This window comes from Peromyscus maniculatus, chromosome 21 (genome assembly GCF_049852395.1).
Source record: "Peromyscus maniculatus bairdii isolate BWxNUB_F1_BW_parent chromosome 21, HU_Pman_BW_mat_3.1, whole genome shotgun sequence".
Lineage (NCBI taxonomy): Eukaryota > Metazoa > Chordata > Mammalia > Rodentia > Cricetidae > Peromyscus > Peromyscus maniculatus.
Genome location: NC_134872.1, coordinates 1,226,832 through 1,240,942, shown reverse-complemented (window position 1 = coordinate 1,240,942; position 14,111 = coordinate 1,226,832). Strand labels below are relative to the sequence as shown.

At 48.2% G+C, this 14,111-nt stretch overlaps 1 protein-coding gene and 1 pseudogene across 1 annotated transcript; both read left to right on the top strand.

Moving 5' to 3' along the window:
- The first annotated feature begins 327 nt into the window (after positions 1-327).
- Trim10 (tripartite motif containing 10) lies at positions 328-13,771 on the top strand. Its single transcript, XM_006996065.4, has 7 exons — positions 328-3,403; positions 5,413-5,508; positions 6,101-6,331; positions 7,116-7,138; positions 7,662-7,777; positions 8,947-8,979; positions 11,864-13,771. The coding sequence occupies exons 1-7, from the start codon at positions 2,975-2,977 to the stop codon at positions 12,403-12,405; spliced, it is 1,470 nt and encodes a 489-aa protein (XP_006996127.1). The 5' UTR covers positions 328-2,974; the 3' UTR covers positions 12,406-13,771.
- LOC121824850 (phosphatidylethanolamine-binding protein 1 pseudogene) lies at positions 12,625-13,771 on the top strand (annotated as a pseudogene).
- Positions 13,772-14,111: the final 340 nt, after the last annotated feature.

Here is a 14,111-nt window from a genome sequence, read left to right as displayed (position 1 = left end):
CACCGTGCCTTTCCCTGCTGGTCCACACAGTCTTCAGCCTCTGTCCACTACAATTTCCTTTCTCTGAAACTGAGTCACTTTTGAGTGCGTCACTGTCACAGAGGCAAAGGAATCCGGGGCTGAAAGAAAAGCAGGAATGTCAGCTCAGCGAAGTCACCTGGCTCGGCCCCAGGCACGCCCAGAACCCTGGGCCACCACCCAGCAGCTAAGCAGGTCCAAACTCCAAGGCGCCTTGACTACCCAGCGTTTCCCAGCGGCAGGCCGGTGACCTAGCTCTCCACTTCTGTCGCCTTCTGTCCCTGGGGTGGGGAGCAGCGTATTGCACCATGAGGTCACTTGGAAATGGGGTTTCCAGGAATCGCTTGGCCACAGAGGAGGGGTGGGACCGTTGGGGAGGAGCCGCTTCCTGTCACGCTGAGCAGGTGAAAGCCATAAATTTCAGGCTAGGAGCTCTGTGGTAGCATCAAAGTCCAACCTGTGGTGTTGAGACTAACTTAGAACTACAGGCCCACATGCACGTTCCTCTCCTTGGCCCTTCCTTTCCTCGACTGCGTCTCCTGCTGGAGCGATCTTTCCTAACACCCATGCTGACTGAGCACCACGTAGAACCTGGGTGATACTGGATTTCAATTTTAGGTTTTTGTTTGTTTGTTTGTTTTTTAAGAAAAAAGTATAGTGTAGTGGTGTGTGTGTGTGTGTGTGTGTGTGTGTGTGTGTGTGTGTGTGTGTTGGGGTGTATGTTTGCCACATGTGCAGTTTCTCTCAGATGGATCCCCTGAAGTTCAAGTTGAAGATAGTTGTGAGTTATTTACATCCTGCTACTTCAAAGTGTAGCTACTACTCTTAATAGCTAAGCCATCTTTCCAGCCCTTCAATTTTAATTTTTTTAAATTTTCATTAATTTTTTTATTTTTAATTCTTATGTGTATGATTGTTTTGTCTGCCCTTATGTCAATGTGTGCAGTGCCTAAAGGGCCAGAAGAGGGCATTGGATCCCCTGGAGTTACACATGGTTGTGAGCCTCCGTGGGGATGCTGAGAACCCAGCCCGTGTCCTCTGCAAGAGCAGCAAATTCTTAACCCCTGAGCCATCTTTCCAGCTCCAGCAATATGCATTCAGCCCCTGAGCAATTACTGCAGAACTACATCCAATTCAATAGCAATCCATTGGGACAAGTGTGGAGAAGGAGACACAAACTGAAAGGTAAAAAGGATTTCTAGAGGCCAGAGTCTGACAGCCACAAGGCTGGGACAGTTGGAGTGTTAGGATTCCAGCCCTATGCTCTTCCCATGGCGGAGACCAAGGTCAGGCTGCAGGGTCCCTGTGGACAAAGCCAGGCCCTCCCACTCACTAGCCCCTGGCATTGCACCTACTTTGCTTGTTCCACAGCCCCTTCCTGCCCTGCCTACTCCCTCAGCAATACACCCTGGAACAGCTGTCTAATGCTGGTTAAGCAGCCGTGTGTGGTCAGCTCTGGCTGAAGAGTGCTGTACACATAAAAGACTTCACATAAATACGGGGAAATGTGAAATATTGCTAGTGTTTTATGTTGACTATGTGTTCAGATAATATTTTGGAAACATTGAAATAACTTAAATATACTGTTAATACTTATTTTATCTTTCTTTTCATTTTTTTACATTTTCTCAACTTTTATTATGAGAAACATTCAAACTTATTGATACTGTGAAGGAATATTAGCACGGATATGTTTATGCTGGGATTTCAGCACCCCCACATACACACCCTACCACACACCCTACCACACACACACATTAATAATAACTAGATAATTTAAAGAAAAAAATTAGCAATCTATTAGTGAGTAATGTCAATATTCAAAATATCCAGTTGTCCCAATAACATCCCTTTATAATTCTGTTCCTTTGTGGCTCAGCTCATGTTGGCAACTAGACAATTTTATATTGCATATGTGCAATATGTAGCTTTCACTGAATTCTTTTTCTTTCTCTCAAGGCACATTTCATGTAGGCTAGCCCCCAAGGTACTATGCAAGTGGAGGTGGGTCTTGAACTCCTGATTTTACCCTCTCTCTCTACCAAGCGCTGCAATCACAGGCATGTACTGCCATGCCTGGTTGTACTTTGTGTTTCTGGTAGACTGCATTACTTAGAAGACTCATAGCTTTGGCTTGCAGGTGGATCACAGTCACTTGTGCTCTATTTGTTCACCGTGGATGGGGTGAGGTGACCTGGTGGAACTTGCAAAATGGAGGTACAAGCAGCAGGATGTGATAGAGCAGAGGTGAAATAAATAAATCATTTAAAGCACTTCTATCACTAGACGTGTAGTCACAGTAAAAAAGTGCTGGCTGTGACTCTATGTTTCCTCCCCCGTGCATTTTTTTCCCAGCCCTCTTTAAAGGCCTGTCAAAGGCCTATGGAGGTATCACCACGGTTGCTTGTGTGTGCATATCCCAACTCAAGAGCCTTATCTGAGTCCCCACACGCCCCTGTTCCCTGACTGTCAGGTCTTGTGCTGGCTGATACCTCCAATCTCCCTGGAGGCAGGTGGCTGTGTTGCAGAGCTGGGGTGGCAACAGCCCTCTGTGAGTCAGGCTCCTCCCTGCCCCAAGGAAAGGTCTCTTTTAACCGTGGACTGCTGAGAGACTAAACGTCCTCATCTTTCTGTGAGCAGCTTCGGGTGGACAGAAAGGGAGGTGAGCCCCGGGCCATGGGAACTGGTCCAGAGAGTAACTTCAGCATCTCTGGATGATGCTGTGAACTCCTGGGCCTTCCTCTTCTGCTATTTCTTCATCTCTGCTGTTGGCAGGAGTGTGTCTGCTCCTGGGAGAGCAAGACAAGGGACCACTGGTTCCAGAGATGCAACTGGGCCCCTTGTCCAAGTGTGTGTGACTATGTCTGTGCCCAGGCATGGTTTACGTGTGAAGTGTACTCTTCCCACCACACAGAGATGGTGACTTACGGGAAGCAGAAGGACCGGTAGGATTGACATGGCCTCAGCTCCTTCTGTGACTAGCCTCGCAGATGAGGTCAACTGCCCCATCTGCCAGGGCACCCTAAGGGAGCCAGTCACCATTGACTGCGGCCACAACTTCTGTCGAGGCTGCCTCACTCGCTACTGTGAGATCCCGGTCCCAGAATCGGAGGAGTCCCTCAGCTGCCCACTCTGCAAAGAGCCTTTCCGCCCAGGGAGCTTTCGGCCGAACTGGCAGCTAGCCAGTGTGGTAGAGAACATCGAACGCCTTCAGCTGGCATCCACTCGAGGCCCGGAGGTGGAGGATGCCTGTCCCGAACACGGGGAGAAAGTCTACTTCTTCTGCGAGGAGGATGAGGCACAGCTGTGTGTGGTGTGCCGTGAGGCTGGACAGCATAGGACTCACACTGTGCGCTTCCTGGAGGATGCAGCAGGTCCCTACAGGGTAGGAGAAGATCCCTGCAGGGTAGGAAGGGGCTCTGGGAGACCCTTGTGGGAGCTGGATTGGACCAAGGGAAGTAGAAAGGCATTGTGGATTCTGGGGTGGAAGGGGTTATCCTGACTTCAAGTTCTTTTTCCTATTGACTTGATCACCCAGGCAGTAGACTTAAGCACAGGTTTATGATTGAGTTCTGTGTCGTTTCCTTGTGGACCATAGATGGAAGGAGCTCAGTAAATCCTTTCTGAACAAATGAACCATCAAACGTGTGTGTGTGTGTGTGTGTGTGTGTGTGTGTGTGTGTGTGTCCCCTGTATCAGCTAAGTGTATTTGAGGTTTGTATTTTAAGGAATGATCATGCTTGTTTGTATATTTACAAGAGTGAGTGACCTGTGTATGGAGGAGTGGTCAGAGTGTGGTGTATTTGGAGCATGTAACTGAATGTTCCTGTTGTGAATAAGCTGGTTGGGTGAATATATGTGGCATGTATTTTTATTTTTCATTAAATGAGTATTACTGGTTTTAGTTGCTTTTATACTGTATTTTTGTGGGAGACCAGCTCTCACTTCTCCTCCCTCCCCCCCCCCCCCCGTACTCTTGAGGGAGAAGTGAGAAATATTTAGATAGGAATATAGAGGAGAGAGACAGATAGAAACGTAGGATAGCCTCGGGAGGACCTGGGTCAAAAACCACCAGCCCCTTCTGTCTCTGCTAAAGGGCGTTTAAAGGAATGCCAAGGGGTGGAGCAAAAGACCTCCCCCCAGCACAGCCAAGTACAGACCATTCCAGACACCAGACACCTGGTAACCACACAGGTGGTCAAGCCATCCCTTAATGCAGCCCTGTGGTGTAAAGCAAGCTCAGCTCTCACTAGGAAACTTTTGTGGGCTCCCACATATTTTGTTACAAGCAAGTGTTTAGATGTATGATGTAGCAATTTGTTAATGATCTTTTGATAGTAGGATTTCTCTTCTCTCTCTCTCTCTCTCTCTCTCTCTCTCTCTCTCTCTCTCTCTCTCTCTCTCTCTCTCTCTCTCTCTCTCTCTCTGCCAGGTCTTAATGTAGGCTTGCCTCAGACTAACTATATAGCCTAGGATGGCCTTGAATTTCTCCTGCCTTTATGCCCTGAACACTGGGATTATAGGCATGTGCCACCACACATGTTTTATGCAGTGTTGGGAATTGAACCCAGGGTTTGCATGCTAAGCAAGCACTCTAATGACTGAGCTACATCCCCAGCTTTTCTGTGGGTATTTTTTTTTTTTTTTTTTTTTTTTTTGGTTTTTCGAGACAGGGTTTCTCTGCGTAGCTTTGCGCCTTTCCTGGAGCTCACTTGGTAGCCCAGGCTGGCCTCGAACTCACGGAGATCCGCCTGGCTCTGCCTCCCGAGTGCTGGGATTAAAGGCGTGCGCCACCACCGCCCGGCCCTTCTGTGGGTATTTTTAAACACACACATGGATATTTATGTGTTTGCTCCTAATTCTGTTCTAGATCAATTTATAAAATAATGCATCAATTATTTTTGTATCCAAATTTCTTCTCACATCATATCATTTCTAGATTATTGGTTCTAGTAAATAAGGAAGATGTTATTTGCGTGTATTTCCTTTGGGTGACATAATTTCAGTTTCAGCAAAGACCACACAGAGCTCAGATTGTAGGTAATGCTTGCCACATGCAAAACAAGGTAGTTGTTTAACCTGAAGAAGGGATCATGAGAAGGGGGTAAACCCTGGCCAAAATCTCTGGAGCACAAAGCAAGAGGACCAAGACTCAAGGCCAGGCTTGGTGGTGCTGACCTATGATCCTAATGTTTGGAAACCTGAGGCAGGAGGATTCTGAGTTTGAGGTAAGTCTGGGCTACATGAAATCCAGTCTCAAAATCAGAATAGGAGAAGACCCTGAGTCTCTCAAGGTGCTGAGGTTCACACTCATCTCCAGGGCATTTCATTTCTACAGATTGAAGGTCCCTTTGTAGTTACTTTGTCTTAGTATTTTGTACTCCTTCTCCCCAGGAACAAATACAGAAGTGTCTTATGTGTCTAAGGAAAGAGAGAGAGGAGATTCAAGAAATCCAATCAAGAGAAAACAAAAGAATACAGGTGCTCCTGGTAGGTCTCTGCCCCCCCAGGTCCAGCCCTTTCCTCCAGTCTGAGGCCACAGGGCAGACAGACACTTGAAGGTATTTTGAGTTTGAATCCTGACTCTGATGTTAACTTTCCCATCTTGAGCAACTGTCTTACTTTATCTTACTCACCTGTGAAATGGAGATTAAGATCCATTTCCTTACTGAATCACTGCAGGAATTAGTGCAATCCTGCCTCTAACAGCTTAGTGATGTGTACACAATGTGTGCTTCCTGTGGGGCAAGAGGCCAGGCATCTCCAGTGTCTCTGAGCCCCTTTTAGAAGCCACAGTAATGACAATGAGGGACTGCTGGGCCTCATGAGAAATGGGGTGATAGGCAGGAAGAACTCCAGCTGGAGCTCTGCATCCATATGGGGTTGAGGAACAGGTGGGAGTGGGGGGCTCTGGTTTTGCCACCAAACTTTGGGAGGTGTGGGTATGGATCAAGAGGGAAGTGAGAATGTTCAAGGAAAAGGAAGGGAGGAGGAGATGAGATGCTGCTGTGGGGAGAGGAGGACTGGGGGTGGGGTGGGGGGAGGAGAAGATTGCAATGTGGCTCTCATCTTTCCTTCTCAGACTCAGGTGGCCACCAAGAGACAGCAGGTGATTTCCCAGTTTGCACATCTGAGCCACTTCCTAGAGGAACAACAGAGTGTCCTTTTAGCACAGCTGGAGAGGTTAGATGGGGACATCCTGAAGCAACAGGAAGAGTTTGATTCCCTGGCCACAGGGGAGATCTGCCGATTCAGCGCCCTGATCGAGGAGCTGGAGGAGAAGAACACTCGGCCGGCAAGGGGGCTCCTGATGGTGAGACCTAGCCTGCCCTCACCCCGGAGGTCTCTGGGATCATTGCCTGATGGGTACCTCCTACATACATGTCTCTGCATCCCAGATGGGATGTGGAACTCAGGGCCATGGGGGCTGACTCCAGTCTGTGCTTCCTCAAGAATTCCCTGGTCATGGTACTCTCTGGCCTCGGTCTTCTTTCCTGCCATCTATAAGATGGAAAGAAATGAGGCTCCAAAAGTAAAATGAGGTGGAAGTTGCTCCGAGCACTGCAAACAACTGCCAGGTGCTGTTTCCAAAGCACATTTTTTTTCAGAACTTGAATGTCCCCTCCACTGGCCAGGAAGTTCTTTCTAAGCTGTATTATGTCCTTGAACTCGAGGAGAGTTATTGGGGTTCCAGCAGCATGATTTAGGGGGATGCTCTGGACACTGGGAAATAGGAGACCTTGGTGCAGGACTTGCTTACTTTTGCCTATAACTAGAAGTTGGTCATATCACCAACTCTGTCTATGAAGCAAAGGAGTCGGGTGCTGGTTTCTGGTCCCCATCTGTCCAAGGTTAGGAATGTGGCATTTGGGGTGTTTTGTGGATATGACAAAAGTAGAAGAGAAAATCCAGAAACTGAATCATTCATTCTCTCTCTCTCTCTCTCTCTCTCTCTCTCTCTCTCTCTCTCTGTCTCTTTCTCCCTCTCTTTGTATCCCCTCTCTCCTTCCCTCCCTCCCTCCCTCCCTCCCTCCCTCCCTCCCTCCCTCCCTCCCTCCCTCCCTCTCTCCTTCTCTTCCTCCACCCCTCTCTCTCAGGATATCAGAAGCACTCTAATAAGGTTAGTGATACAACGCCTATTTCTCTTTTTCACATAGATAGCCACCCATGCTCCACCCACCTAGTGATTGCCATGCAAATAAACCACACTCTTACATGACCGGCACACAGTCATGTATAAATCTACACATGCCCTATTGTGTTCTCATGGGCTGCAGTAGATCTACCCACTGTGTAGCTGTGGGATCCATCTGAGAGGATGGGAGGTTGCTGATCCAGGCCTTGTTAGAAGAAGATGGCAGCCTGAAGACATCATTAGAAAAGAATAATTCTAGGGGCTAGAGAGATGGCTCATTGGTGAAGAGCACTTGTTGCTCTTGCAAAGACCCTGGACCCAGTTCCCAGAACCCACACCCATCTCTAGGTCCAGTGGATCCTATGCCCTCTGGTCTCCACAGACACTGTATGCATGTATACATGCATGCAGGTAAAAAGACACATACAATTAAGTAATTTCTAAAAAAAAAAAAAAAAAAAAAAAAAAAAAGAATAATTCCCAGACTCTGTCATTTCCATGGCCCTAGATGTGAAACTAGAAAGTGCCGGAAACCTGAGGCTATATCTCCAGAGCTGGGCCAGAGGATCCGGGACTTCCCCCAACAGGCCATCCCTCTGCAGCAGGAGATGAAGACATTTCTGGGTAAGGAGACCCTAGGCCTCCACAGCATGCTGCTGTGCACACAGCCTGGGCTTGGGAATGGCCTCTTGACTCCACTGCCAATGACTATGTATTTTATCATGGCTTATCTCCTTCAGTACCTTAACTTTCATATTTGCCAAGTCCGGTAAAATCTGACTCTCGGAATGACATCACAGTGAGGAGAAACGATAAAAGTGAAGATGTGGGGGCTGGAGGGTCAACCTGTTAAACAAACGTGACCGCCTGACGTGAAGTAGCAGAAAGGATAATGATTAGCAACATCCATCACTCTCCATCATCGAACGTTCTCAGCAGCATGTGCACTGCATTGTGTTTTGATGTTTAGTGTTAATGAGTGACGGTGTCTGCCTAACTGCAGAAGCTGCCTCTCCCTCCTCTTTTGCTTTCCTTCTGCTGTTTTTTTTTTCTTTTTTTCATTCACTACTCAAAGTTGAACCCAGGGCCTGTGTATGGTAGGCAAGCACTCTACCACCGACCACATGCCCAGCCTTTTCCCCCCACCTCTTTTTATTGGTCTAGCTGACTGACTGAGCCACCCTTATAGGAACTGAGCCCCACTCCTTTCCCAGAAGGAGTCATAATGGCAGCCAGCCAGGGAAGTTAGAAATGTAAGTGTGGCTTTCTGTTCCCCATGAACTGTGACATCATGAACAATGCCACCTATTTCTAAGTGTCACACCCACAGAAACATGCCCCTGGGAGGACATTCCTGAATCCTGCTTCCTGCAAGCACTCCATGGACTAGACAGTAGAGGGGATTTTACTCTAATCAAAGGCAGACTTCTGGCCGGCCCAAACATTATTTCCTAGTAGAAGAAAACAAAGTGAACCCACTGATCTTTTCCTTGAGTAGATGTGTGTGAAGATAGAGAGGCAGCAGGCTCCTCCGGGGGCTCCAGGCCAGGAGCATCAGTAACCCCTGGGAGCTTGTGAGAATGCGTATCTGCAACCTGTCCCAGAGTGTCTGGATTTGAAATGAGAGTGAGGTTTGGGTGAGAGCACATATTTAAAAGCACTGGTCGAGAGGACTCCAACTTCCATTCTCCTCTCTGTTCCTTCCCTCTTCTGAGCCTCCATTTTCTCATCACTGAGTGTTTGGCGGTTTTGAGATTACTGAGATATCATCTTGTCGTTATTCTCTCTTACAGAAAAACTCTGCTTTGAGTTGGACTATGAGCCAGGTAAGCAGCCCACATTAGGATGGGGAGAATAGAGAAGCTTCTGGGTCCTGCACTGAACGCTGAAATACTATATAGACGTTCACACACATCATACACACACATATGACTTGTGTCTATAAGCATACATACACACCCATATCCATAGGTTCCACAGTCAACCCCAGAGAGAAAAACACTGCTTTGTATTGAATATGGTGAGATTTCCCCCTTTTCATTATTTCTTAAATAATGTAGTATAATAACTATTCCCCTAGCATGTACATTGTATTATGTAACATAAGCAACGTAGAGATGATTTGAAGTATTGGGAGGGTATGTGTAGTTTACATGTAAATAATACTCTGTTCTACATGATGTACGTGAGCTTTTGTGAAGCTTAGTACACAAGAGGGTCCTGGAAAAAATACCTCACAGATACTGGCGTGTGACTGTATAAGGCCTTTAGGAGAGCCATGAAGTGAGGACAGGCACATACATATTCCTGACAAATCTGGTCTCCAGATCTGCACATGTACAGTGGACAGAAAGATTAGACCAAAAAATGAATATGGTCTGTCAGGGATGCCCCTTCTGGTTGAGGGGAACTTTTGTCTGGGTTGAGAGTCACTTTCTCAGAACCGTCAGAAACCTCTACTCCCTCTCAGATGATAGTTTTTAAATTATAGAAACAGAGCAGCTTACAAGGGAGACAGGAATGAACAGAAAGAATCCCTTTAATACTATTAGTTCCCCATCAGCCAGCCAAAGACCCAGGAGAGCCGTGGAACTGTTGGGAGGGCTCCCTAACCCATGGATAAGTCTGCATGTACAGTTTTCTCCATTTAGATTTTTTTGTTTGTGTTTTCTGGATAGGGTCTCACTATGTAGCTTTGGCTATCCTGGCACTCACTATGTAGACAAGGTTGGCCTTGAACTCACAGAGATCCATCTGTCTCTGCCTCCTAAGTGCTGGGATTAAAAGTATGCACCACCATGCCCAACTTCCTTCACTTTAGAAATATTAAACATAATGTATAGGGAGAATTTGGGGGGTCTAAAAAGTGGCAGTCAGAGTCCAACAGTTTAGAATGATTGAAGAAGAGTACATAACCCCAAGGTGAAGAGGAGGGAAGGCTGTACAAGTGAGTCCTGGTACCTCAACCAAAGCAAAAGGAGGAAAATGTCTGCGTCTGAGAAAAAGGCTGAAGGAGAGGCTATGCATGGAGACTGTGTGAGGGGGGAGGCTGAGTATGAAGGCAGACATGTGAGAGGCGGCTGGGGGGGCGTGCTATGCTTGAGAAAGATGATGTGAGGATGGTATATATGAGAAGAGGCTGTATATAAAGGCAGGGTGTGCATAAAAATGATTGTGTGGGGGAGTACTTACGAATGAGGAGACTGTGCATGAGAGAGTCTGTGTTTGGGGTGGTTGTGTGTGAAGGTAGTCATATCTGAAGGGGGCTGTGTGTGGAAGGATGTGATGAAGAGGCTGTGTGTGAGGAAGCTCTTTGGTAGGGGTGGCCATCTGAAGAGGCTGTGTATGAGAGTTGTTGTGTATGATGGTTGACACGTGTGGAGGAGGCTGTGTAAGGGAGTTTGTATATGAGAGAGTGACTGTGCATGGTGCCCGTTGGATGTGAGGGGTGCTTATTTAAGGGATACTGTATGTGAGAGAGGCTTGTGTGAAGGAATGCTGTGTGTGAGGGAAACTCTATGTGAGGGAGGCTGTGTGTGAAGAAATGCTGTGTGTGAGGGGTGCTTGTATAAAGGAGTACTGTGTGTGTGTGTGTGTGTGTGTGTGTGTGTGTGTGTGTGTGTGAAGAACTGTGTGTGAGGGAGGCTTGTATAAGGGAGTAGCGTGTGTGTGTGTGTGTGTGTGTGTGTGTGTGTGTGTGTGTGTGTGTGAAAAGAACTGTGTGTGAGGGAGGCTTGTATAAGGGAGTACTGTGTGTATGTGCGTGTGCGTGTGCATGTGTGTGTGTGTGAAAAGAATTGTGTGTGAGGGAGGCTAGTTGTAATGGTGGCTGTGCATGAGTGTCAGTGTGTGGAGAAGCCGTCAGATGGCTAGGTACAAGGTGCCCGTGTGAGAGAGTGCCTTGTGGGAAGAGGCTGCGTATGGAGGAAACTGCGTGCAAAGGCATTGTATGAGGAGGGCAGTGTATACAAGGGAGGCTATGCGGGAGGGTGTCTATAGAGGAAACTATCAGGAGGGCTGTAGGTGGGGGAGGCCACCTGTGTGTGGGAAGGCCGTATGTGAGGCTGAATGTAGGGCCCTGAGAGCGGCTGTGTGTGAGGGTGGCTCTGTGAAGGGAGGTCATATCTGAAGGAGGCTGTGGGTGGGGGTGGCTGGGAGTTGAGAAAGTGTGAGAGAGTCCTTGTAAGGAGGGTATGCGTGAACGTGGCTGTGTCAGCATCAGTGTGCCCCAGTACAAAGAAGTTGTACCTGAGGGGATGCTGTGGAGATGGGAGGCCATGTGTAAGGGGATAGAGTGTGGTGTGTATGTGTGTGTGTGTGTGTGTGTGTGTGTGTGTGTGTGTGTGTGCTATGTATGAGGGGGCAGTGTGTGAGGGCGCCCATGTGTGAGGCAGGTTGTGTGTTAGGGACCACCCCCCTTTTTTTCACCAGCAGGAGGCTTGACTGCTCACCAGGAGCTGTATACCTTTCTAGAGGGCAGTGGACTCTCTGCCTGACTTTTCTGGTTTTATGGTGTACGTGCGTCCCCTTGGCATTCTTTTAGGACGCAGACTTTCAGACTGTAGGTCTGACCAGCTCCTTGATGATGCCCATGCTCTGGTACACACAGATGGTTTAACGCGACCAGGCAGGGGTGGAAGGAAGCTTTTAGGCCATCCCAGCAAGACATAACACATCCGCTGACATACTCGTTCCTTGTTTGCTCCACAGCCCAAGTTGCTCTAGACCCCCAGACTTCCCACCCCAAGCTCCTCCTGTCCGACGATCACCAGAGGGCTCGGTTCTCGTACAAATGGCAGAACTCACCGGACAGTCCGCAGCGTTTCGATCGGGCCACCTGTGTCCTGGCCCAGCGTGGCTTTACAGGAGGGAGGCACACGTGGGTGGTGACTGTGGACTTGGCCCACGGGGGCAGCTGCACTGTAGGGGTGGTGAGAGAGGACGTGCGGCGGAAAGGAGAGCTGCGGCTGAGACCGGAGGAAGGAATCTGGGCCGTGAGACTGGCGTGGGGCTTTGTCTCTGCCCTGGGCTCCTTCCCCACAAGGCTGGCCCTAGAGGAGCAGCCCCGGAAGGTGCAGGTATCGCTTGACTATGAGGTAGGCTGGGTGACCTTTGCCAATGCTGTCACCCAGGAACATATCTACACCTTCACCGCCTCCTTCACTCGGGAGATCTTTCCCTTGTTTGGACTCTGGGGCAGAGGGTCCAGTTTTTCCCTGAGCTGTCCAGAAGGCGCAGTCTCCCTCCTCTGAGTACAAGACTGGAACCAAGCACCCTGGGGAGCTGACCCTTGGCTGGGTCACCAGGCACAAAAATGACTGTCTTAGACAATAGGGAGGGCATGTGTCAGTAAGGGACAAGGTGCTAGGACCTCTAGTCTCTTCACTGCCCAGCTCCTTCCCCAGTGCCCATCAGATGGTCAGGGTATCTAGGACGGGCTGCTGCTGTTCCCACCATTGCCATTAATGTCTATGGATGTACAAATAGTGCTGGCTTGTATGCCTGAAGACCTGGATTCCAGAAGTCCTGTCATCAACCAGTTGCGTGATTTCAAGCAAAACACTTCACCTCTTCATTTTGTTTTCTTCCAAAAATATTAATTCATTCATATCTTCAAGAAAAATTCTGGAGGAGACGATATGACCAAAATACATGAATGAAATTCTGAAAGAATAAATAGAGTATTATTTGAAAAGGATGTGGCATACACCTGACATGGCGTCTCACCACGGCTCCTCACATGACTTTCAGGACCAGTGTGTGCCTTTGCTTCAGCCACCGTCACCGTCAGGCTAACCAACATCAGCCAGTGGGCAGAGCTGCTGAAACTGGTAGATGAGTGGCCCCAGCACCAAGTGGAGGTGGATGAGCTAGGCAAAGTGCTGATGCCCACCCACCTAGGCCAAGCACATTTCATGGGATGACCTTGACCCAGGGAAACTCGACACCTTAGTCCTCACAGACCCAGAGGGTCCCAGGAGGAAGGACCCCAAATACAGGGAGTTTTCTGGTGGTCAATATGAAAGGCAATGACATCAGCAGTGGCATGGTCCTTTCTGATTATGTGGGCTCTGGGCCCCACCAGTGACACTGGCCTCCGCTGCTACATCTGGTTGGTGTACAAAACAGGAAAACCCATGAGAGAGTGACAAACCCATCTTCAGCAACAGGTCTGAAGATCACAGTGGCAAGTTCAAGGTGGCAGTCTTCCACAGGAAGAACCCCCTGGGAGCCCCTGTGCCTGGCACGTCTTACCAAACAGAATGGGATGACTAGGTGCACAATCTGTACCAGCAGTTGTCTGGGAAGTGGGGGTTGCTGTGGAGGCCATCAGTCCTGGAGACCCCTCACAACATTGTCAAGTGGTACAAAGCATGCTATTTCTTTCCTTTCCTGCCTCCTCATGGGGAGGGCAAAGGCCTAGTGTCATCTCTAACTGGTTTAACAAGGAGAGGCTCTGAGTCCAGAACCAGACACAGTGCATCTTGAAGATGTGTTTTTAGGGTCTTGTCCCCAGTGAGACTAGTGTGAGCAAAACTAACTGGGCTATCTGGGTGTGTTAACCTTGTCTGTTCAATGTCAAATAAAAATAAAAAGCATTGAATTCAATTAAAAAAAGGGACTTTCAGGATCAAATAATTCTGGCAAGAAACAAAAGCCAAATTGTCTGTCTTCGTAGTTACTTTTCTGTTGCAATGATAAGACACTGCCATGGACTGGCCCACCGGGAGTACCACGACCGTAGGAGAATCAGGGCTTGGGTAGTCAGGAAGGCAAGGATTCGGCGACTGACAGACAGACAACACACTCAAAAGTGGTTTGAATCTGCTGCAACTTTACTTCTGTAAATCAGTAGTTTATATACAGAAAAGAAAACTATCAACTCATACAGGGAACAACAAGAGCTTGGCAATAATTCAATTACATCATCTTTAAAAAAAAATCAAGCACACAGTTA